The sequence below is a fragment of the Eretmochelys imbricata genome, chromosome 4, assembly GCF_965152235.1.
Source record: "Eretmochelys imbricata isolate rEreImb1 chromosome 4, rEreImb1.hap1, whole genome shotgun sequence".
Taxonomy (NCBI): Eukaryota; Metazoa; Chordata; order Testudines; family Cheloniidae; genus Eretmochelys; species Eretmochelys imbricata.
Genome location: NC_135575.1, coordinates 139,555,321 through 139,580,794, shown reverse-complemented (window position 1 = coordinate 139,580,794; position 25,474 = coordinate 139,555,321). Strand labels below are relative to the sequence as shown.

Below are 25,474 nucleotides of genomic sequence, written 5' to 3'. Positions count from 1 at the left end.
CCCATTTCTTAGCAGGTCAAGCACAAAGGGAAAGAGGTCCTGGCAGATCTAAGGGGAGCAGCGTGGAACCCGCAGGAACGTGGCTGAGTGGGGGGAAGGTTTGCTTTGGGGAGCCCGTGTAGTTTGGGTTCTCAGCTGGTTCCTCCGGTAACAGCAGCCCTGCTCCGTCCTGCTTGGCAGGTAGTCCCATCACGCCAAACTACATCGACAACTCGACCGCCAGCATCGCGCCTTGGTGCACCTGCAATGCCAGTGGCAACCGCCAGGAGGAGTGCGAGAGCTTTCTGCACCTGTTCACCGACAACGTCTGTCTCCGTACGTATCAGATGGGGCAAGTCCACTGTGGGGCTGGGGGGCTCCTGGGCGCCTCTCGCAAGGGGGACGGAAAGGCCATGTGAAAGGAGGTCCTGCCACCAGCTCTGCACCTGCCGGGTGGTAGGTGGAGTGGTCAGAGCATTACCTGTGCCTGCCCGCCCCCAGACATGTCCCCTACAGGCTAGGAGTGCTACACATGACATGGCTAGCCTTCGTCCTCGTGCTGCCCAGGCAAATTACAGCTGCCCCGGGGGTCGCTTGGGGTTCCCAGTGCCCTCTCACCTCCGGCACATCCACGCTAGACAAGCCGGACTTTGGCCCTTCTGAGTTTTCCAGGAGCTCCGAGTACTCCCAGAGACAAAGCCATCAAAGGGCAGGAGGGGAACTGAGACGTGAAGTGACTCCCCCAGTCACCGAGCAGGGCAGTGTCAGCACTGGGATTGGATCCCAGCTCTCCGGACTCCCAGTCTGGTGTCCTAGCCATTGTCCTGTACTAGTTACCCGTACACTTAAAATGTAGCCCCAGGAGAGCTCAGCGGGCTTGCTCTATCCCTCGCCAGCGCGCCGCCTGCTGGACTGTTTTGTAAAATGGATGTCCTAGCCCTCGAAACAGCTCGGAGAAGGTGAAGTGTGAGGCGAGGCTGTCTGAGTTATGTAGACTGGCTAGAAACGTCTTTATAGCCCTGGAAAAGACAACAAGCGCTGAAGATGTCAGAATCCATCAGCGTCCTGAGACGACATGCGCTCCATCCAGCAGCTACCGGCGAGGCCCTGGGACTGTCACGCTTGAGAAAACCCGACAAGGGGGAACATTTGTGCCAAGAGAAACTAACTTCACCAGCATTTTCCTGCGCTGCTGTTACTCTGGCCGGAGAGGGCTGCGTGTTTCTCCTCTCTCAGCCAGGCTTTCCCATCAGCGTGACCCTGCGTGAAACCACAGCCGTCCTGCGCTCAGATAACGAACGCATCACCAAGTCTGCGTGGTGGCTTCTCGTCAGGACCTGCGAGGAGGCAGCCGCTGGGCTGTGAAGCCGCAGAGCACCATCAGGCAGTGGGCAGAGGGCTTTATGCGAGGCCATGTATTGACGGCAGGGTGTGGCATGGTGCATGTTTAAGAAGGAAACCTGTGCATCCTCTAGCTGGAGAGAATCTGCAGCTGGCCGCCGGGCTGAGCGGCCCACGTGAGCTGCTCCCATACAAAGCCTGAGCCTTCGAGATGCCATGAGGGCCCGCAGCTCCCATTGCCCGCTGGGATAACCGCTGCTGTAAATGCATTATGCCCTGATGTTACTGCATACGTTCTGCTGTGAGCGATCGCCTTGCTGCTCAGCATGTGCCAGCCCCCATGGCTCTGCCCAGGAAAGAGGGAAGGTTCCATGTTGATTTTATGCGCCATCCAGTATCGCTCTTAGGTTAGCCCCCAGGGCCCGATTCCCTCCGCTCAGCCCCTCATGGAGTCGCTTAGGCTCCTAAATGCCTTTGAGGATCTGGGCCTAACTCCTGGCTGAAATCGCTGGGTCTAACGCACTGGGGTCAGTGGGTGGGGGATGCCAGGGTGCCAGCATGTTGCACATTTCCGTAGGCGACTCCACCTGGGGAAAAGCCAAGGGGAACTCAGCCTACCGGGCGCTTCCCATCCACAGCTGGCTCTGATGGTCGGACTGCCCGCGGGACTTGGCTGTGTGGGGCAGTGGAAATGGCTGCCAAACTTACGCACTCCCACAGAATCCGGGAGACCATGCCTAGCCTTTCTAAAGGGCATTACAAACCTGACTGAATTTGGCCTCTCGGCACCCCCCAGGACAGTCCTCCCCATTTTTACGGGAGGGGAAGCTGAGGCTCAGTGCAGGTAAGTGGCTGACCCGGGGTCACAGAGGGAACTGGGTCATTAAAACTCAGAGGTTCCTGGCTCCCTGTCCTGTGCTCAGTGGCTCTTGGGGTCTGGCAGGTGTAACGGCTCACCCCAGGTGGGGCGTTGGTAGCAGGGCCCGAACCGCTATTGTCTGAGTGAAAAGAGGCAAGACCATAGTGGGCTCATCAACCTGTGTCCTTGGCCAAGCCCCCATAAGGGGGACAGAACACTGCGTGGGGCAACCCCTCTCCCATGCTCGGAGGGAGCCCCTAGGCGCACTCCGCGTGGAGGGGGCAGAGTTCCTGGCCACTGGGGCAGCAGGGCCAGGCAGCAACTTCTGCCTTCAGTGGCTTTGTCCCCCACACCCTGCTGGGAAGCTCTGCCCCCACTGGCCTGCTTTCCCCGCCGCCCCATGGCTCCCCGCCCACCCGCGAGTGGAGTCAGGGCACATGGGTGGGCAGACAGGGCGGCACTGGGTAGGGAGGCAGGGCTGGCAGGAGCGGCAGTGGGAGGCGATGGCTGGTCCGTGCCCAGCCTGTTCTGGGGAGGGAGGCGCTGGTTTGGGGGTGGCCGGAGAGGTTGGGGGGGGGGTGGGGGGTAATGTTAACACTTTCCTCGAGAGCTTTGCTCTGACAGCTCTTCCCCCTTTCGCCAAGAAAACGCCATCCTGGCCTTCGGCAACGGGACGTACCTGAACGCGGCTCTGGCCCCGTCCGTGCCCCCAACGACGCAGATGTACAAGCAGGAGCGAAACTCCAACAGAGCCGCCACCACCCTCAGAGGGAACATCTTTGAGCGGCTCCAGCCCACCAAGGTAGGGGTTAGACCGAGGAGCTCACGGAGCCTTTGTACTGGCGCTCGCAGCAAATTCACGCTCCCCCTCGGCTTCCTGGACCTCAGCTCCCTCCTTCTGCTGCCCTCTGCACCCTCTACACTCAACCCCTGCCACTCACCTGAGACTCCCTGACCCCCCTTCCACACCGTGCCCTTCTCCTTCAGGCCCTTCCCAAGCCCTCCTCCTTTATAAGCTCTTTTAATAAACTCAGCTCTAACCATCAGGCCATGCTGTCCTCACTCTTCTCCTCTTCTTCTGGTGAGCTTGTCACCTGCTAAGTGTGCCGTGCGTCTGTCATGATAGGAGTAAGTGATGTTAATAGTTTTGCGGGCAGCAGAGGCTTGAGAGTCAGGACTCCCGGGTTCTATTCCTGGCCTGGCTGAGGGCTTGCTGTGTGACCTCAGGCAAGTCACTGAACCACTCTGTGCCCCGGTTTCCCCACTGGTAAAATGGGAATAACATTGCTCTATCCTGGGGATGTCAACCATTAATTAATGTTCATTAAGCACTGTGAGATCCTCAACTGAAAGGTTCTAGACACAAGAAAAATATTGTTTAATTATTAGTAGTATTTTATTGTTAGGCTGAGTGTAGCCTCTGTGTACGACAGTAATATTCAATGATTATTATTTAAATAAACGATAACCCTGGTTTACTGCGTACTACAGTCCTAGAACTATTAAGTTAGTTCATCATTACATAACAACAGTGCCCCCGATTCACTGCATGCCAGATAACAGAAGCTCCCCAGTGGCTGGGCTCCAGCAACGTGGACTGGACCAGCTGGCCTTCGCTGTCTTTCAGGCTCAGTGGAACCACAATGCAGAGTTTGGGAAGCCCTGTTTCCCACTTGCACTTCCCCTGCCATGCAATAGCCCAGCATGTCAGAAACTCCTCGGTCACTCAGCAAGCCCCTGCCACTTCCTACCTGTGGCCGAGGTGGAGAAGATTGAAATGCAGCTGCAGCAGCACTGAGGGCTTGTCAGGACCTTGCAGGTTGTCCCTGACATGTAGATCTATTTATCTGCACCACAGTGCAGATGGCCACAATTTTGGCTTGTACTTGCATCCTCCTGCAGAGACACACAGAACTGGCTTAGCTTGTTACCAGCAGTTCCCTTTGCATTTGGCCTTTGAGTTGCATGAAAGATGCTGTTCTCCTCTTGGGGAGTGTCTCTTCACTGCAGAGTTAACCCAGGCTCTCTTCTGGGTTTTAGCCCAAACCCCTCGACCCTCTCGTTTTGAATCTTGCAAGAAGGTGGTGGTGAGGGGGCTTTTGTGCCGTTTGAAGTTTATACACGAGTCATGGAGGGCTTTGTAAATTGGATTGCGGTCTGAAATTAGGGGAAGACGCTTAAAGTGGAATAAGCAGTAGCACTGGGGCCCGGTGACCCACACCTTGAGATGGTGGGGGAGCTGATTTTATTTTAGCCACCAATAGGTTGGCACCTGTCCAGACATGTGAATAGACTGGCAGAGCATAGTAAAAGCCCCACAGCTCTTCCGGCCTGCAACCCTGAGCCATCCATCCATGCCAGCTTGCCCCTAGCTGCCATGGTGCTGGGTGGGACCCAACAGGGGAAATACGCCTTGAGCCCCCAGAGCAAGCTAGCCAACCAGGGAAGAGAGGCCCTAACCCTCTACAAGTTAGCTCTGGATGTACGTCCCCTTTATTAGGGACGGAGCCAGCTTAGCCTTTGGGACGTGTCAGAGGTGAGTTAATTGTTAACCAGTTAACATGGTAAGGGGTTTGCCATTCTGGGAGGGAGGCCTCCACATTCATTGCTAAGCGTTGTGCAGATTTAGAAATTCAGCAGGTGAGGTAAAGCTCATGTGGTAAAGAGGTCATCGTGTGCCTCCCGTGGGGTCCCTGCTTGGGCTACAGCCTTCTCCCTGCAGCCTTTCACCTGGATTTGGAGGTACCTGAAGCCTAGAATAGTTTACAGAGCTGGGGGTGCAGGTTAAAGCCTGGGCTCCACTTTAATGCAGGCTGGAACCCACCCACTCTGCAGGTGAGGATGTGGGCAAAATCACGCGTCTGCGGATAGTCCTCCAGTGCTGTCCCACACATCCCCCCCAAAAGACAGACAAGTTCTCCTGCCATTGATGCAGAAACAATCCTAGAGCATCTCCGCACACAGAGCCATGGGATATGTCCCCAGTCACAGATGAGGGGGCAGCACCAGTGAGGACACAGTAACTCGAGTGTGGCTTTGCTGTGTGGCTGCTCCTCCCCGGGTGAGGCTACCCTGGGTGCTCAGACCTGGCAGCTGACCCTATGGGTTATTAACTCTGCAGTGAAGACCTAATCGCCCAGGATTACAGCCTCGGCTAGATGTGCAAGAAACAATCTCTGCAGCCCTGGCTCGCATTCCTGTGGAGCAAGCTCCCTCGTGCATGGGGTTACACGTGTTGCCCTTACATTGCATGGGATCACTGGGGACAAACACAGCAGGGTGGAGAGAATACAGTAAACAGCCTCCAACCTTCACCCAGGGCTCAAGCCCAGCTGCAACCACAGGCTTCTGGGAGGTTTGAAAACGTGCCGGTAACTTTCCCCCATTTCAGGTATCTCTGCACTTCTTGGTTCCCTCTGGGAGTGGAGGTGCAGAGACACTAGCGGAAAAGTTGTCCCTTGGCATTGCTGGTCCTTCCGGCGGTATAATGGAAGAGCCTGTTCCTAGGAGAGTCCCAGTCCCATGGTGCGTGCTGAAGGAGGAAGGCTAATCCTGATCAGCATCCAAACGTTAGACGGCTGCTCAGACCTGGCACGTGGTTCATGTCGTCACTAAGCATTAAATGCCCAGCCAGCAATAAAGTGGGGGACTCAAAGTACAGCTCCACCCCCATGCTCCAGCTGTCCCGAAACCTCCAATTGCCAGGAGCTGGGACTGGACGACAGGAGACGGCTCACTCGAGATTGCTCCGTTCTGTTAATTCCCTCTGAAGCGTCTGGCACTGGCCGCTGCCAGGGATAGGATACGGAGCCAGGCGGACCATCAGTTTGACTCAGCATGGCTGTTCCCGTGTGTAACTAGGTACTTTTATGGCTCCTGCCAGGGTAGTGTCTGAGCACCTCACAGTCATTCAGGAGTTTATGTCCCCTCACCGCCGTGAGGCAGGGCAGTGCTATTATCCCCTTTATACAGACGGGGAACTGAAGCATAAATCCTTAGTGGTATCTGGGCACCTAACACCGATTGAAATCAATGACACTCCCCGGAACTCCACCGAGCTCTCCTGGGTCCCAGTCTGGTGCCACAAACACCAAGTCATTCTTCGTCCCAAAGCAACTCTCATCCTACGTAGTTTAAACTCCTCCCACCCCATCTCCTCCCCCTCCCACTTCTAAGACTACGTCTACACTACAGAGCGTAGGCCAGCATAGCTATGTCAGAACAGGCCCCGCCTGTAGACACAGCGCACGCTGACAGAAGGCCTTGTTTGCCGGTGTAGGGACACCACCTCCCCCCATGACATTATTTACAGCGAAAGACATTCTCTTCCACTGGCATAGCTGCATCCGCCCTGGGGGTTTTGCTAGCATAGCTGTGTCACTGGGACATTGTGTTTTTTTTCACACACCCCTGATTGGGAGCTCTGCCAATATAACTTTTAAGAGTAAACCAAGCCTTAAAAAAAGCACAAAAAGTGTTTGTCCTCTGTGAGTGTCAGGACTATTTTGCAGAGCCAGTGTCCATAACGTCCCCAGCCGGCATGCTTTGGTTGACTTCTGCATCTTTGCTTAAAGGTGAGCTTCCCCTGCTGTGTTCATTCCTCCTGGGAACGGTATTCTGGGGGACAGGAAACACTTGAGCTGATTACACAAAAGTAGCAAAAAAGGCCTCCAAACCCCACCTCTCTCTTAATACGTGGAGAGATGGCTCTGATCAGAGGCCTGGTGTGAGCTGTAGTGAGAGAACCTAAGGGGCTGTGAACCATGGGATATGACCCAAAAGTCTGGGTGTAACACTGACGGACCCTGGTCGCCAGCAGGTGGGCTCGAACCTGGGACTTCTGGAGCTTAGTGCATAAGCCTCTACTGCATGAGCTAAAAGCCATATGACGCAGAAGTCAACCATGGCATGCCATATGGCTTTTAGCCAAGACTGTAGAGAAGACTCTTTAATTGTCTCTCTCTAGCTGGTCTTGGTGCCACTAGATGGGACAGAACACCACACCCAGCAGGTGTGTGGGGTACATGGGCGCCACACAAAACCAGTGGAGACAGGAAACACTCCAGCAAACCCTGCCATTTCGCTATGTGGCTACTCCTCTGCCCAACACCAGGGAGGGAACTGGACCTTGGATCATTGAGTTAACTCTGTATTATGGACGCACCTGATGACAGTCACTGAGCAGGGAGAGCTATGTTATTAGGCCAGGTATTTCCAGCAGAGAGAGGGAAGGATTAATTCCATCATCTGAGGCACTGGTAAGACTTTATCTGGACAATTGGGTACAGTTCTGGTCGCCATATTCAAGAAAGATGAATTCAAACGGGACAGGCATCGAGAAGCACAAGTAGGGTGATCAGGGACTGGAGAGCCCATCGTATAAAAGGAGACTCAAAGAGCTGGGCTCGGTTATAGCCTAGCAAAGCAAAGGCTGAGAGGGGATCGGGTTGCTCTCTATAAATACATACGCGGGGTAAACACCAGGGAAGGGAAAGAACCACTTTAACTAAAGGACAGTGTTGGCTCAAGAACAAATTGATCAACTGGCCAGGAATACCCAGAGGCTGGCAATTAGAAGGTTTCTAACCATCAGATGAGTGAGGCTCTGGACCAGCTTCCCAGTAGGCGCGGGCATGGGGGGAAGGGAGCAAACAACCCCTCTAATTTGAAGATGGGGCATGATAAGTTTAGCCATAGGATAGCATGAGAGGGTTGCCTGTGATAGCAGGAGACTGGACTTGATGACCCAGGAGCCTCCAGGTGTTTCGGCCTGTGTTATCTGGCCTCAGACTAAAGTGAAGTCGCTGTCAGGCCATTCTGCTCCAGGGCTTGCCCTGTTAATGGTTGTCCCGAGCTCTGATTCTGAAAGGCCTCCATTAGATGCTGATGAGAGCCGCTTCCACCCTCACCGCAGTGTAACTATCGACTTCAACAGAGCTGGCTTGAGACCAGAATTCAGGCCAATGCTTCATAACAGGCCTCGATCAGCCTGGCCCTCACACCCCTCCCTGCCTGCAACACCGTTAAATGTCGTGGGGTGTGCCCGGCTCCTGTCTTTTCCCGGAGTGGGAGGATGAGTGTGGGGTTAACCCTCAGCATTGTCTCCATTCTCTTCACAGGCACCTGGCGAGGAGCCACTCCTAAGGGGCTCCACCCAACTGGCATCCGAAACCTCCGGCTTGGCGTCAGCCTCCTGCACTGCGGGGTGGCTGCTGATGTGGGTTTCCATGGCTCTCACTGCGCCACTCCTGCTTGCGATGTGAAAGGGAGCGAGCACGCGGCAAGCGGTGACTCTGTGTGGGGCGTCTCGTCGCGGGGCGGGCGGGGCGTGTGTGGAAATTGCCCTTCTCTCCCCCCCCCAGCCAACATATTCTATTTTGTAAAATTGAAGGCGTCTCACCAGCTCACTCCTGGTCACCCTTCCCGCTCCTTGGCTCGCTTCTCGTCTCCAGCGCCCTGTAGCATGTCCATGGTGGTGCAGAGCCACAGACAGGCCCCTTCGTAGAGCCCAGCACAAGAAACGAGATTCAGAGGCCCCGAGCTCTCCTGAGACAGCTGAGCGAAGAAATACTCCTGACAGATGAGCTGTCTGGAAGGTTTCATGAAACTCTGGCCTACGGGGACGTGGTGGGTCTCGTGATACGCATTGCAACTTTCTACACAGTGACCCGAGCTGCGGGAGGACCAACAGAACCCCATCCCTGGCTCAGACTGAGGCCATCATCCACTTTGTGAGCAAGGCATTGCCTTTGCCCGCCAAGGAGACACCAGGCATCTCTGCGGGATACAGCAAAGCCAGGACTGTGCGATCCCTGACCTAGCTGGTTTTTCAACATGCCTGACAGCATCCTGTGTAGCTGGCGTGTAACTCCCAGCCAAACCCCGACCCTTTCCCCTCTCCTGTAGAAAACCGTGTTCATGCGTTAATGGTCTTCAGGAAGAAACACATGTGTCGCCTTCCATTATTTTGCCGGCTTTGGCAATTCATGGTGGCGTCCCCTTCTGAGCCCGGAACATTCTTAACTGGCCCTGTCAAGACTTTGGGGTAGTTTTTGTCGCATCCAAGTGTGCGGTGAGAGTAGGATATACTGTCCCAACACAACGCTAGTCTTTTTATAATCTCTTGGTATGTGTAAGCCTCCAGGCAAGGACTGATGTTCACGTCGCTTGACTCGTGCTCACCTGTGACAAGCGAGTTGTTTGGTCTTAAAGGCTGTGGTTACACTGCAATAGAGCACCGCAGCTGGCCCATGTCAGCAGGATCAGGCCATTGGGGTCATACAATTGCTGTGTAGATGTCTGGGCTCTGGGACCCCATGAGCCCTGATGTCTACACTACAATTTTATAGCCCCGAGTCAGCTGATATGGGCCAGCTGCGAGTGTTTTACTGCAGTGTAGACACCCTTAGTGACACAAAGGATGTTCAGTGGTTTACTTGGTATCTCTAGTCACAGAAATGAAAGATGGGCTGGAAAAGGTTCAGTGGAGACCTAGCAACCAACCAACTCACCCAGACGAACGGCCACTTGGGGATACTCAAAAACCCAGCTGCCGTATGAAATGATCCAGGCACTAAATGCATCAGGGCATGGCCTGCTCTGATTCACCTTGTTAAATAGTTAGCTAACAAAGTTGCTCTCATTAGGTTGGCTTATGCCCTCATTCTTCAGACGCTAAGTCAACCTCTAAATAATAGGATCTGGGAAGAAGTGTTCTTTATGCTTGCTGTTTGCAGGATTTATTGCACCTTCCTCTGTTGGTGCATTGGGGGCCGGCCATTGCCAGAGACAGGCTGCTGGGCTAGATGGACCATGGGTCTGAGCCCGCATGGCCACCCCTACCTTTCTGTGGAGATACAGCGTATGATCCTGAGGGTCATGAGTGAGCCCCTAACTCCTGTTGACGTCAGTGGCCGAGCTGAGGGGCCTCTGTGCTGGATCAGGCTCAGAGAGACGCTGGTGAATTGCCCCCTCATTAAATGCTCAGCCTGGCTGCCCCACGGAGGAACATTTCTTGAGGGCCTCCTGCACTTTGGGTGGCTGGGTTCGAGAAGCACATTCCTTGGGTCACATGTCTCCAGCGCCACCAGCAGGCCTCGCCTGACATGTGGGTTTGTCAGAAGGATTTTGACAGGGCCCAGCAGTGGCAGGTGGGGATCGCGAGCACCACCCAATGGAGCACTGCACGCACAAGGCCCAGGATAGGGGTTTGGCTGCAGTCCGTTGTCCTCCTCTCCCAGTCCCCTCAGAAGTTGATTTCTTAGCTCGATTGCTTAAATTTTAAAGGAAAATTGCAATGGAAAAGAAACGTTCCCGGGCCCTTAGTCGAGCATGAAATATGACCAGTTAATACTTACTTTGGAGTGATGCGCTGGAGTTCTGAGCCTAGTGTAACCAAAGTCCTGTTATGTTTCCCCCACCACCACCACCCCTGGGTTGCAGTGACCAAAGCTGTTTTTCCGTGGTGCTCCTTAGCACAGTAACATCTCATTAGCCTGGTTTTACAGAGGTCTCAGCTGTCCCAGAGGTCTTCATAAAATTAGGGCTTATGGGCAGGGACAGCAGGTGTAAATGTGGAACAACAAAGCTGGACGCAGACATACCCGCCGGTTGGTGTCATGCACCCAGCCGGGAAGATGAGCGCTACAGAGAACAGCAGGCGGTGGCCACAGCTCGTGGTACATTGTGTTTTTAGTGGGATGGGGTGGGCATGCACAAGCCTAGTCTCTATAGCTCCTGGTAGCAGCCTAAGCGTGGGCGAGCCTCCTAATAGTGCGTGAAGTGACACGACTAACAGCTGTGCTGTGCAAAGCCTGACAACAGCTGGCACAGCAGAGGCAGGATCTGACCGCTGACCCAATGACAGCTGGACAAGGCTCTTCCCTGTGTGCCAGGAAGCTACTTCATAAGAGTCCTTTATGTGCTACGCTCCTTGGCTTTAACTAGGTGTGGCCATTTCCTGCCGTTCTGCCCGCAGTAACCTGAGCTACCGGCTGCCGGCCCAACCTTCATGTGCTGAGCCATGTAATCAGGCCGCGTTATGGGTTAGACTGGGCGTTTCCATGGCCACCGCCTAGGAACTTACCCCACTGTCCAGTTCACCTCTCTGGGGCTTTTGAAAGGCCGGGTTCCCATTCCTTAGCCAATATGTGTGTTGGAAGTGCGGCAGGGTTTTTCCCTCCAGCCAGCCGCAGCACTCGGAAACGTCATTCCAGCCTTCCCCTAATGTCGGTGTGGAGAATTTTAGTCCTCACATGCTTGGCAGGGCAGCATTAGCTCTAAGTAAGGGGGGAGCGGCTCAGCTGGTATAAATTGGCTGAGGGACCTGGTGTCAGCTGTCTTGGGTACCCCAGCTTAGCTCCACTTTTTTGAGTGGCAGCAGGGTCGGCTGACCAGGCAGTGACCAGTCTCTGCCTCCAGAAGGCTGCGCTCAATGGGGCCTTCAAACCCAGGGCTTTAAAAGCAAGCTGTCACGTTTCACGCCTCAGATATAGTGGGTAGTGTTCGGGCAAAACAGCCCTAGTTCTTGTAAGCCAAATGGTTATTGTTTTCCCCACACCATCCTTGCAAGCGCTGCAAGGCCAACGCATTTCAATGGCGGCAAAAGTCTCACCCTCACCTTCTTCCCCTTGTGAAAGCCCCATGTTTTATAGCATCCAAACCTTGGCAAGTATGGGATGGGTTCGCCTGCAAACGGGGTCACAGAACTACAATGGACGTGGATGCAATTTGATGTCTGGATGAAATGAGCAAATGTTGAGTATTTTGTTGGTTGCGCTGGATGGAGCCAGCAGAGATCGGGCCGGGAGCCCAGTAGGTGTCATTACACCTATAGGACTGAGGGGGCCGGGGGGGGGGGTTCCTCAATTTAAAAATGCAAAGCTTGTGGATGCTAAGCAATGGCCAGGTGGAGAAGATGTTGTGGGGAGGGTTAACACAAGAATTCAAGCCAACTTTTTTTACACACACTCTCTCTCTCTCTCTCACCACAAAACCGGATGAAATTGTTATGTGATCATTTCATTCCATCAATATGTGAAATTGATTTAAAAAAATCATTAAAAATTTCAACATTTGCCATTTCTTTTTAAATCAGTTCTTATAGCCAATGAGAAAATATGATCACTTTGTGAGTGTGTGTGTGGGGGGGGGGGGGGGGAGTTTCCCTTTTTGCCATGGGCCAAAATGTTCGCAAAAATGTAAATGATTAATTTTTTCAATTCTCTCTACTAACCAGGGCCCCTGGTGTATCTGCTTGCACTGGAAAGGGGCTGAGACGGACTAATACATACCCCACAGACTTTCCTAAGCACAAAGATGTGTCCTTTTTAATAAAGTAAACTTCTGTGGCATCGCTGAGCTGTATTTTCTGAGGGGCCATGCCATTTCTGGAGTGGTTTGGGAATTCCTTACACCTTGTGTAACGCAATCGCCAAAACAACAAAGCGCCTGGTGAGGAAGGCGTTTCTGCGGGAAGGAATAATCTCGGCAATAAAACAAGTGATGGCAGGTGATGCTAAGAGACTGTGTGTGTGAACTCGCGGGGGGGGCTAGGGGGGCGGGGGGTTGAATGGCTGATGTTAGCGTATACTACGGGGATATAATCTGTACTTAACTAAACTTCTATAAGCATCAGTATTCAAACGTGTACATGAATAAAGCACACATGCATTTTCCTGATCCTTTGCTCCTCTTTATTTCCCCTCTGATCCCATGAGCGTGGCCAGTCTGCCAGGCCCGCCCTGAGCTGGCCGGGCTCATTGTGTGAGCGCTGACAATGCTGGTTCGGTTTTTTGGCAGTGGCTGCAATTGTTTGGGCTGGAGGAGTGGGCTCATCATAGGTGCACAAGCGCCAGCCTGAGCCGCTGTCTGGAACAGGTCTCTCTGCTGAGGTTGACGATAAGGCTGGTGTTTTCTTGCGTGCCTTACGGTAGCCCCTGCAGCCCCCGCCAAGGTCCGAGCTGGGTGAGCCTGACTAGGAGGGTTTACGTTAGACAGGGGGTCAGCTACCTCATGTCACAGTCCCTTCTAGCCTTAAACTCTATGACGGTATTAACTGAAAACATTTGTGCATCCTTGGACTGTTAATAGAGACTCAGGCAAATCATTGTACCCCCCAAACCAGCGTCACCTTTGGATCAGCCCAGCGCAGAGGGTTAAAAGCACACAGGGGTCCTGCACCATTTAGGACAGGGAACAACAGCTTAATGAAGGGGTTCTCAACATTTTGCTTTCTTAGGGCCCCCCCCCCCCGCTAACATGCTATAAAAATCCCAGGACCCAGTGTGTGTGTGGTGGGGAGGGACTCGAGGCTTTACTCCCGAGGGTTGGGGTGGGGCTGTGGGGTGCCAGGGCTCAGGGCTTCTGCCCCGCAGGGTGCTGGGGCTTGGAGTGCTTCACTTTAGCCCCATGGGGCAGAGGGTCTTGGGGCTCAAGAACCCCCTGAAATGGCTCACAGCCTCTGCCCACCCCAGTGGGGCCACAGACCCCCGGTTGAGAACCGCTGGGTTAACAGATTGAAAGTACAGGGGAAAATTTGGGCAGTAGGATACAATTCCGAACCCTGGACTGTAGCCAAGATTAACCCACCCAAGGCCCTCGCGCCCAGCTTGCTTTAGGAGCGTTAATAACCAGAAGTGGTCAGGCTGATTCGTCAACTACAGCAGTAATCTACCACCTCAAGAACAGCACCCCCTGTAGGCAACCTACTTTCTGCAGGGTAGCGTTTGTGGCTTCCTGTGAGAGGGCCCTAGACATTCTGAGTTCCCTGAGCGGGTGGAAATGTCACCAGCTGCTCAGCCGAGGAAGCACGGCTGGACACGTTAACCGTTGCATGTCTCAGCAATGATTTTAGCAGAATGCAGGGGAGCACCAAAGGGATTTCTGGTTCAGGAAAAGAAAAAGGGCTTTAGGAACACAGCTCCTGAGCAGACACTCCAAGCATCTGCAGGAATTTCCCTATTGGTTTCTTTAGACTCTATGTCCATCAAGGCGACGGGCTTGGAACGAAAAGCCTACTCCCGTTCAAGGTTTGAAGGCAGGGTCTGGAAGCTTAGTCTGGAGACCAGCGCCGGTGTAAGCGATGGAAAGATGTTAATCCTCATTAACTATCAAACAACAGGAAGGGAAGCAGATGATTGGGGGGAGCAGGGGGGAGACGGGGACCTGAGCTGGGTTTTTTTTAAAACTGGATCCCCTGCCTTTGAATAATGATGTGCAACTTGCCAGGCAATGTGGCCTTTTACCTAGTGATTGATAAGCAAGGGCCTGGCTGGGTGCTAATTTGGCCACTTGTATGAACAAATGAGTTGCCACTCTTACTCAGCCCGGGGCCAATTTCTTTTAGCAGTGTGTCACAGGTCCCCCCATCTACTCCCTGTGCATAGCCCCTCCACCCGCAAAGACCTCCTGAGTGATGTCAAGCAGGCGCCAGGCAGACACAGTGTCATGCAGGGAGTTGTCAAACGTCATTGCACCGTGACCCTCCTTCTGACAACAAAAATTATGTGACCCCCGGGAAGGGGGACCAAAGGCAGAGCTCCTCTGCCCTGGGCAGGGGGGGCAAAGCAGAAGCCTGAGGGCTTTAAACCTAGGTGGGCGGAGGCTGTAATCTGAGCCCCGACTCCCAGGGCTGAAGCCATCAGGCTTTGGCTTTGGCCCTAGGTGGCCGGGCTTGGACGTTTGGCTTCAGCCCCAGGCCTCAGCAAATCTAACACCAGCCCTGGCGACCTCATTAAAACAGGGTCGCGAGCTGCTCCCGCCCTAGAGTTTGAGAGCCACTGAGCTAAATCGTTTCGTGAGCCACTTGTCCACTACATCGGAATTGACCACAGTGAAGGCTGGAAACGTGTTGTTTACATCATGCCCGCTGACAAGGTACCAGTGGCAGCCCATCTCCTTAAATACCAGGCCCACGGGCGGGAAGGCCCATGATACCTAGCGAGGAGCGGGCCCAGCAGTGTTTTGAGACAGGAGATCTCACGGGAAAAATCATTTTCAGTAGTTGGGTGGAAGAGTGCGACACCCAGCTTGCTGCAGCAGTCTGCAACTTCCATCACTGGGCACAGCGGTGGGTCCCTAACAGAATAAAAGCGGGGGGGGGGGGAGAGGCGGGTTTGTTATATATTGCAACCTAAAAACACTTGCAGCTGTGAGTGCTGAAAGGGGTGAGCGAGCGAAGTGCACAATCAAAGCTGATTTTACTTTTATCGGCACAAACGGTTTCAGCGGGAAAGGACAGATGTTTGGCCCCACAGGCATGCGTAAAGCTCAATGGCATTTTGTTGTTGTTGTTGCTTAGCTCCTGCTGGTGAACAGGGTCTCATGGGGAGGCGGGGCGGGAGACCATGCTGAATTAAGGACTCGTGCTCAGCAGCTATGTTTAGCGTCGTCTTGTCTGATTCAAGCACACAATGCTATAAGATAAAGGAAGATGCAATGAAATAGAGCTCCTCGACAGGTAGCAAGCACCCTCAGGCCCTGCCTTCCTAGTGCTGCATGGATGGCTAGGATGGTCTAAGGGGGAAGACACTGCCACAGACTAGCTGCGTGATGTTAGGCAAGTGATTTTATACACCCTGTGCCTCGGTTTCCCCATCTGTAAGGCAGGGATAACAAATCTAACAGCAAGCATCTGGGTGCTATTGTTTGATTAGCTGGGGCTGAGTCTTGCTTGGAGCTGGCTGAAAGTTGAAGCTAGACAAATTCAAACTAGCAATGCGGCTTACATTTTTAGCACTGTGGCTAATGAACCACCGGAAAAACCTTTAAACCAGAACCCTCTAAATCCAGATGGGTTTGTTCCTGAAGAATCCGCTCTAGTTCATCCACAGCCATTTGACTTGAAGCAGCAAATAATTCAGGGAAGTCCTATGGCTTGTGTTATACAGGACATCAGACTAACGTATCACAACTGTCCCTTCAAATCTCTGAATGAATCCATACTCCGGCTTCTGCTGGCGCTTACTCCTGTAGCCATGAACTGATGGTAGCAACCGTGGGAAACTTTTGAGCAAACCTGCCTCGTGGGTACAGGGAGGCATCTGTTTTTTTACTAATAAGGCACAGCTGGAAATAGAAGGTGTGTTGGGAGTAAATGACAAAATCCCAATTCTTGTTGCACTTGCAGCTACTTATCCAGTGCATTTGTCCCCATCTTAGTATCTCAGGGGTCTCTGAGCCATGGATAGAAGTGCTGGAGACTCCAGCCTGCCAGACTTTTGGTCATGTCTGCTTGATTTGAATGGGAACGTACAGCTGATGGCTGCCACGGCCCCTGAATCAGTCCCTTTTTACCAATGGGCTCGTCGGTCTGGCTGAGAAGGCAGAACACGAGCCAATGGCTGGAACGTGAAGCCAGACAAATTCAGCCTGCAGCTAAGACATAACTTTTTAACAGCGAGAGGAATTAATCGTTGAAACACTTTACCAAGGGTCGTAGTGGATTCTCCATCAGTGGCCATTTTTACATCAAGCCTGGATGTTTTCCTAAAAGCTCTGCTCTAGGAATTAGTATGGGGCAGGTCTCTGGCCTGTTTTAGACAGGAGGTCAGAAGAGAGGATCACAATGTCCCCTTCTGGCCCAGGAATCTGTGGATCTAATGCCTGCCCCAAGGGGTTTGCAATCGAAATAAAGAAGACCAATAAAAGGTGGGAGAAAGGAAGTAGAAGGGCCAAGGGGTGAAGTGACTTGCCCCAGGTCACATAGCAATTTAGTAGCAGAGCCAGGATTAGAACCCCAGTTCCCCAAGAGCCGGGTCCTTAGCTACTACACCACACTGCCACCAATGCAAGGGAACAGCAGTGGCCCAATGACTTTGCTAGGGGATGAGAAAGATGTCATGGGGACGATACTGACGGCACCTGGCTGCAGTCACAGCACAACAAAAATTTGACAGCTGACACCCAGATCCTGTAAGAAGAGGATTGACAGGGAAACAGAAACCTCCCATCAGCTCCTGCAGTGCAAACAGTGCTAAAGCATGAACATGGGTGGAGCTGTTGCAGTTTGGTTATTAAGAGGTTATTCCTCTCTGAGCGCAGAGACAGCTGCTGTTAGCTAATGGCCTGTGCAGGAGGGGTAGCTCGGACAGGACAAATGCTCAAAGCCCTTCTTTATAAGGAGGAATTACAGCTCGTTAACATGAGAGATTTCTGCTAAGAGCAGAGATCTGGGCCAGTGTGCCAATGGAAACGTTGCTGGCCGGACTGCTGACAGCTCCCATCACATCTCGAATGACGGGTGGAATCCAGTCCTGACTGAATTGTCAGTGGGTTGCTGAAAAGGTTGCTGGAACAATTTGTAGAGTGGGGGTGCTGAGAGCCATTGAACTGGTCTGTAAACCCTGCATATGATGGAAACCACTTCAAGCCAAGGGGTGCTGCAGCCCCCCTAGTTCCAGCACCTATGGTGGCTGATAGCATGGAAGCAGAAGCTTGTTTATCAAAGTCAGTCTATGGGTTTGATTTCAGTTTCCTCACACCACCCCATGATCAACTGCCATGACTCAGCCCTTCCTCTTATAGCCCCAATAATCCCTTGCCTTGGTTTCGATGCTGATCTCACTCACACTAGTCACTGAAGTCACTGGAGTTACAGTGTTGGGAGATCAGAACCAGGCCCCTAGTCTTTGTGTGGAGAACTGGACTGCTGGTGATATAACTGGAGGCTGCATTGGCATGAATAACATCAGCACGTTCATAGGCTGCCAGAGTAGGCTCAGCACATCAGATGGCAGTCCCAAGGGGGTCTCTGTGACCGAATCCGTCACTGATACTTCATCCCTTCACTCCAGAAGCAACAAGTTAGTTGTAACTAACTCAGTGATATGCATTCCTGCCACCTCTGTCACTCCCAGTGCTTTCTAGTTTACCAACTGGTTCTTATAATGAAAAAGCAAAGGCCATCCATGTAACCGTAGGTAACATTCAGAACCACAGTGAAGGTTGTGGGCAAGCTAAGGAATAATGTTCCAGATTAGTGAGTTTGAGGAAGGAAATGAATCTCAAACCCAGATCATTTCCAGTTGACCTGTATATTGGTAGGAGCCCTTCGCACATGAATCTCAGAATTTCTGTGACAAAAGCATAACACTCCTTACCCTTTGGAGACAGTTTTGGGTGGATTGGGGCATACATTATTCCATGCTGACATTCCCCAGGCTGGAAATCAAGGCAAGAGCTCACAGTAATACCTCCATCTGTGTCCTAGCCTGGAAGATGCTAAACTGTCTCAGGGGAATGCAGAGAAGCCTGACGCCAGTAGGATCTGGACTCCCAGGCGGATGAGGGATCCACAGGAGAGTGGCAAGGAGGTCATCTATATGGAAGGGTGTTGTCCTTTCCTGCAAATCCACCTGGCCTCAATGCTCTGCGGTCCTCACCTAACGCATCGGAGTGAGGCTGGTGCTTTGAAATCCCTGCTAGGAAAACCCTAGAGAGGTATCCTTCTCTGTCCTACCACTCCTATGGTTTTTCTTCGTGCCACCTTGGTGGGTCACTGTAGCCCACAAAAAGTATGGTTGTCTAAGGCAACAGGATCTAAAGAACAACAGGCAGAGCAGCTAATAGGGAATTGCTGTTGAAATTCTCAAGACACAATGAAAAGGCGGAGCAAGAAAAGTGCTCTGAGTTAGGAGGGGGAAGGAGAACCATCCAACCCGGATGTACGTCATAGAACTCAACCCTCCTCTGGCTATGGGTTTAGGATCTCTTTACAAACTAAGCTGAAAAAAATACCCCAATGTCTGCTTGAAGGGGAGATAAAAAGCACGACGCAAAATAAAAAGACATTTTAACCAGATTTCCTACTTTTTATTTCAGAAGAAAGTTTTGCATTATTTACTTTTTATTTATTTACATGTACTTCACATATGTGTTTAAAATGCACTGACTTCCCATAATTCTCTTGTTCCTGCTTAAATTAGCTGTTATTTTACAATACAAAAAATTATACCAAAAAACTGCAGTCCTAAATGTGTGTATGTATAACACCCACAATCCCCAGCAATGAAATAGTTTACAATACTTACTCGGTATTTACATATGAATGCAATAAACACTAAATTATACATATTAACAAACTAAGCTCGAGTCGGAACACAGATAAGGACTGTAAATAACTACAGAACAAAAAAAATTAAGACCGAATTAGTTCAAGGATCTTAGTGTAAAGAACATTTAGTGTGCACAAATTTCAGAATAATATAAAATCTATTTTTATTTTTATTTTTTATTTTTTTTAAAAATGGACTTATTTATTTTACACTCTTCCACAAATAGATTTGTGTGGGTTTTGTTTTTTTTCCTGGTGAGCATTTTGGAGTGGGTGGATAACACAGGGGGAAATGTCTTTAGTACCTGGAAGACACACAAAGGTAGTTTATTGTTTTAGAAAGACAGTAAATTGGGCTACCATCATCCTGATCCAGAAGCAGAATAAACAGCATGTGTGTTATTGTAGGCATTACTGGCACGTGATGAACTTACTTATTTCAAGCAACTAAAACAGAAAGCAAGGTTATGACTAAAATTATCTACAGCATGTCAGAAAAGTAAAAGCATCTCTTATCCTTCTCTTGCCTCCACTCCACCCCAAAAGCTAGTGCATATATATTCAAAAATGGAGACGGAGATGCACCTTTGTATATGAAACATGCATGTTTCTTCACAGAACCTGATGTTCCAGCTTACTTTAGGAATCCACTGTAAAACAAACTGTTGCACTCGGAAATGAAGATTGAAGATTAAAAAACCCCACAGAGATTACTATGGAAACGTAGATGGCTTAGTTTAAAAGTCGCTCCTGACATGTACAGTCAGTTTTTATTTTAAGGTCAGTGGTGGAGCACATGTATTTACAGAGCCGATATTTAAAGAATTGTGGCAAGCCCAAAGCCAGCAGGTTCAAAGTTCCATTTGACACTCAGTCCTGAATTTAGGCTTTTATGAAAAAGAAAAAAAAAAATCTCTAACATTCATGTCACTTCAGGACTGAGAATCAGCAGTCTTTGGCTTCACTGGTTTGTGTGAAAACCTTAATGTTTTATTTCAGTCCCTTGGGGAAGGGGGGCATGGATTTCACTGAAGGGTCATTTAAGCTAAATTTAGGACTGGCGAGATGAACAGCCATTTGAGAAAACACTCTAAACCCAGTAAATAGATATGTTGGTACAGTTTTGCCAGACAGAGTATGACATACAAGAACAATATTTAGTATGCATCCTACCTTTAAGGAACTATATATCTGGCACAAGACGCCTTTTATGGCCTGTCATTCTTTCATGATACAATATCACCATATTTTGGTACATTACATATTGGGAATTCACAGGCACCATACACATCTGTACATTGGCATTTTTGGTACAGTATGTTTTTAAGCCGATAGCTTTAAAAGAGACTTGATGGTGGGTGTACCCATAAATCTTCCTCTAAATACAAATTACTGACCAACATGACTATAGGGTCTGCTGCACCCGATCATGCATGCTAAAAAAAAATCCAAATGAAATTCTGGTGAAAAAACTGAAGCAGGTTTGTGAACAAAAATTGGTTTCAATTAATGTATTTTTGTATCCAGTGGCACTAATTGAATTTTCTACATTCAGGAGGTTGCAACATTTCCAGTTAAAATAACACCTAAAAAAAACCTTCGCAAAGAATAAAAATGTTCCCAGTGAACAATGTGAGACCTTGTATACCAAATTTCACCCAGGGTTATAAAACCCCAGAAAACAGTGATTTGGAATGGACTCACTAGCACAATCTTAATGATAGAGACTTGGGCAGCACACCATCAACTTAATAATCTCATAATAGTGGCTGCTTTAAGTATAAATATCACCTGTTTCTAATTGTTCTTTTTTCTCATGGAAGAGCTGTATTTTAAACTACTTTGCTTTTATTGTTCAAGTGAATGTATTTAAATACATAAAAATGCCAGGTTATGCCTCCTTGCTTTCTACTGCCAGATATCAGGCATTAATCTGATGACTTTTTAAAGCTCTGGAAAGTTACTTAATCATCATATGAAGAAGTTAAGACAAAACTCATACATCATTTAAAATGCATCAAAAATACATTAGATATTTCTGTTTTATATACACGCTAACTCTGTCCACATTCTGCACTACTGTATAGTTTATTTACAAGTGCAAAATCAGTGTGTTATTTTTCACTTATTTACAGATTCTCCTATGAAATTACAGGTGGTTGTTGTTTTGTAAAGAATCCCCTTTATGACCCCCAATCATCCACTTTTGATGTTGGTACATTGATGAAACACCTGCAGTTTGTTTTCTTCTCCCCAGCCCCTCCGCTCTCCTCTCTTCACTCGTTCCCCCGATAATTTATTTTGAACTGGGATGAAACTCCTTCCAGCAGAGATACGTATGAGAGTTCTCTTTTCCCTTGTCCGTATGGAACTAAGATACAGAGCAAGGCTAAACCCTAAAGGATCTTTTTGTTTCATTCCTCTATTTACAGTTTTGGGCTCAATTAAACTTAATATTGATCAATTTCACTTGTCTTCCTTATTTTTAACATCTGCCCCTTAACTCCTTTCTTGAGAGTATTCTGGCCACACTTCTGCTGTAAGCAATTGAGACACAACAATCTGAGCATAAGACAATTCTCTAAAAGGGAGCAGAAATGTGTTTTTTGTTTTTTCTAAAGTAAAAATAATTTCACTTAATGGCCCCCATTTAGCAAAGCATTGCTTTACCTAAGCATAGGCATAACTTTAGGCACCTGCTTAAGTGCTGTGCTGAATAAGTATGGACTTAAGCATAAGGTTAAAAGCTTTCCTGAATTGTAGCCAGTGTTCGTTTTCCCAGTGTGATGGGTAATTGGGTAAGGGTCTATGAATACTAGATCTGCATTTGTGAGGTAATTAAATATATAGGGGGAAAATTTTATCTTGCGTTATTTCTCTGGTGTGGTCTAGCCCGGGGCAGCCCTATAAACAAGGGAAGTTGCAAGTTCTTTTGGGAGGTGACTCTGAGGTAATCTGTGCACCAGCTAACATTAAAGTTGACTAAAAACTTTCACTCCACAAAGTTTCTCCTTATCAAACCCTCCTGAGGACATTTAACTTGCAGGTTTAGAAATATATTTTAAAAAAGGTGTGTTTTTAACAAGAACGTTTCTGTAGTGTTGTTGTATTTGTTAGGAGAAGATTCATTAGTGTTTTTGTTTGTAGGTTTGCGGCCCACCAAGTTACAATCTTTACCACCACCACTGTTGTTTTGAGATGCAGTGTGATTTATTTTCCTATTCAAATGTTACACCTCAAAGAAAGAATTCCAGGTTCTGCAAAAACTGATGGACACGTTGTAGACGGCCAAAAACACAAAAGAAAAAGAAAAGAAGATGCAGTTACTTCAGTTTTATCTTGGGAAGAGGGCTCTAACATCAAACAATATTCAATAGTTCCTTTGCAGTTAATATTTTTTCCCCTCAATCAATTTATTTTTCAGTTAGTAAATACCCCAGCCGAAAACAGACTCGAGCCCAGTGTTCTGAATAGAACAGAACTTACTATGGTTATTGAACAGCTGTACCTTGTTTGATACCTTAACGCAACGCCTATGTGTCAGCATCAACATCACTACTACTCTTGGCTGCGGTGTGGTGACAAAGTCGGTTCGTTAACAGTTACACTTTGGTTTTAAAAGCACTGGCAATACCAAGAATCTGCACCTCCTCTTATGTCAGATTCTAATGATGACAAGGTAGGCCGAATTTTGAGTCTAATAAACCTCATCAGCATCATTTTGAGGCTCAACTGCAAAAAGAGTTAGAAAGTATAATAAATCCCTTGCGACACCGAGCCCTCTTCTACAACTACTGAGTGCATCCTATCAGCAGTAAGTCTCCCTCACGTATCTAAGGCAGTTACCCCACACCGTACAGTCACTGGGGAAAATTCAAGATTGAACATTCAAACACGAGGCCAAACAGAGCTACTACGTTTTTTAAAATTAAAATCTTCAGACCAACGGGGCCTCAAGGAGCCGCTCCAGTTCCTTAAGAGGAAGTGCTGAACAGCAACGCTTCTGACCACTGATAGGGTGCAGTCCTTGTCCACAAGAACAGGGAAGGTCAAAGGGGCAGAAAAGGACTCAAAAGGTAACATCAAGTAATAATTAGGTAGCAGGCCACAGGTACACACAACTTCCATTTATGCCAGCTGGTGAAAACAGCAGCGTTCACATAAGATACAGGAACTCAATTCCACTTTCCCCCGCAAGATACTGCCACCAGATTAAGTAGTTTCTTGGGTGGGAAAATGCCCTCATCTTCTCTGACTACAAATGATGCATTACAAATGGCAGAGATTGCCCTGGGTGACTAATTAATTTTTACAGAAATATAGGAACACAATTATGTAAAAACCTGTGTGCACTAATTCCCTCACTTCCTAGATCTGCTTAAGTCTAGGCACTTGTGCGCATGTATTTCAACTGGGTTAAGATGACAGAACCACGAATGCTTTAGAAAATGACATTCAACTTTGTAAATATTGGACTCAGCGTAAGCAATGTACAATATTCAGTCTTGGCTTCATTCTTTCCTATCTTGATGCTATATATTAAGCTGGACCATAAATGACAAAAAAGCACTAATTAAATAATGTGGGAATAAACAAAATCTTTGAAATTATTACATATGAAATGACAACAACGCTGAAGTTTAATATTAGTGTTGAGGGCTGAGACGTACTTGGAAATGCTGCATCTTTCCCCACCCCCCCCCTTTTGGCACAGTTTGATAAATACATGTACTATAATGCACTTTCCATGCATAAACCTGAGTGTCATTTATGTTTGTACTACTGGTTTATTCACTTTGACCTTCAGTGGTGGTGATTAGAGGTTACTGGACCTGAAATAATATATATATTTTTTTAACCGGGGGAGAAGAAGTCGAACCATCCTGTGGCATATGTCAGTAAAACTTAAGTGGAGCAATTATCAAACAAAGCCAACTATCGAGTATATGAGAAAAAAGGCTGGATTCAAGGAAGTTGCGTTTCCCATATATTTTTAGTCTCTTGTGTGTCACAACTGTAAAATCTTTCTCCTCCTCCTCCGATGTGTTACTGGTGTTTAAAACCCTAGAGAGACAGTCTATGATGTCCATGCATCAAATACAGGTTCCTGGCTGTGCCGGGGGCTGTTGTTTCCGATTTCGTACTGCTCCTGATTTCTCTTTGTAGGCAATTGGCATTTGTTGTGAAACGTCCACCAAAGCACTGGCCACCGCAAGACCTGAGGTAGTAAATCAAGGTGGTTATAGAAGTGAAAGTCTAAGGACTGCAGTTGCAAAAAATCTTATCCAAAAAGTGATTTATTTATTTTTAAAGCAGCATTTTGATTTGCAGATTAAACTTGACAGGGTACTCAGAAGCAAGCTATTCAATAAAGTACATTTCCATCGAAGCAACTGCTTCCTGTCACCCGCCAAAGATAATCTTCTGAACATAAAAACCGGGATATTCATTTAAGCTGCTTTTATTGGAAGCAAGTAATCATGCCACAGAAGAACAGCAGTTTCCTCAAAGCACTTGGGGATGGCTGGTGCATTATGCTTTACAAGCACCCTGCAACCACACCTTCCTGGTCTGAAAAATAGTCACCCTCCCAAAATAACCACAGATGAGAGAAAACCAAAGTGTTTACCTGGATCTGGCTCTGGCCTCTATTTAATTCAAATCCCTAATTACCCCCCATTGTGCAAAACTAGAACTCAAAAGCAATTTATGCCCTCTTCTAGTCCCTTCCTCCCCCTCACCACACTTACTAGCTTTGCTGATTGCTAAAGACAAAGATCTTGTCCTGACCGTCCTCCAGCTGCAGGCAACAGAAGCTGTTCCAGAGGCTATCTATATCTCAGCTCCTCACAAAGGAACCATTAGCTGAGGGGCTGGGAAAAGCTTGTAGTTTTGGGGGGACTGTGTGTGGGAGAGAGAGAACAATTGCATCTAACCTGATTCCCCTCATATAAAGTGTTAGGACAGGAGTGGGAAGAACAGCATCCTACTGCCCCATGCTCCCATCAGAAGAGAGAAAGCAGCAGGGCCTGGCCTTTGAAAGTCAGACCGGTGAACCTTTCTCTGTGGGGGGAGTCGGGGAGGCAAATAAGGCCCTTTTAAAAGTAACTATTGGAAACTTCCAGCCACTTGTGGCCCCTGTATTTTTCCCAGTGACTGGTGTTCAGATGAAATGTATCCCTACTTCTTCTAAAACACCCTGAGGGGAAAACAAAGACAGACACCACAGTATATGGCTCTAA

At 49.1% G+C, this 25,474-nt stretch overlaps 2 protein-coding genes across 2 annotated transcripts in view; one reads left to right on the top strand and one right to left on the bottom strand.

Annotated features, from left to right (window-relative positions):
• The window catches only part of GFRA4 (GDNF family receptor alpha 4), a 44,261-nt gene extending 35,819 nt beyond the window's left edge, over positions 1-8,442 (top strand). The window contains exons 5-7 of the mRNA XM_077816189.1: positions 181-315; positions 2,824-2,981; positions 8,299-8,442. Of these exons, the coding sequence (XP_077672315.1) occupies positions 181-315; positions 2,824-2,981; positions 8,299-8,442 (437 nt within the window). The remainder of the gene's footprint in view (positions 1-180; positions 316-2,823; positions 2,982-8,298) is intronic.
• A 10,534-nt stretch (positions 8,443-18,976) lies between these two features.
• ATRN (attractin) overlaps positions 18,977-25,474 on the bottom strand; it is a 268,648-nt gene continuing 262,150 nt past the window's right edge. Inside the window, exon 29 of the mRNA XM_077816039.1 lies at positions 18,977-24,450. Within this exon, the coding sequence (XP_077672165.1) occupies positions 24,326-24,450 (125 nt within the window). The 3' untranslated portion in view covers positions 18,977-24,325. The remainder of the gene's footprint in view (positions 24,451-25,474) is intronic.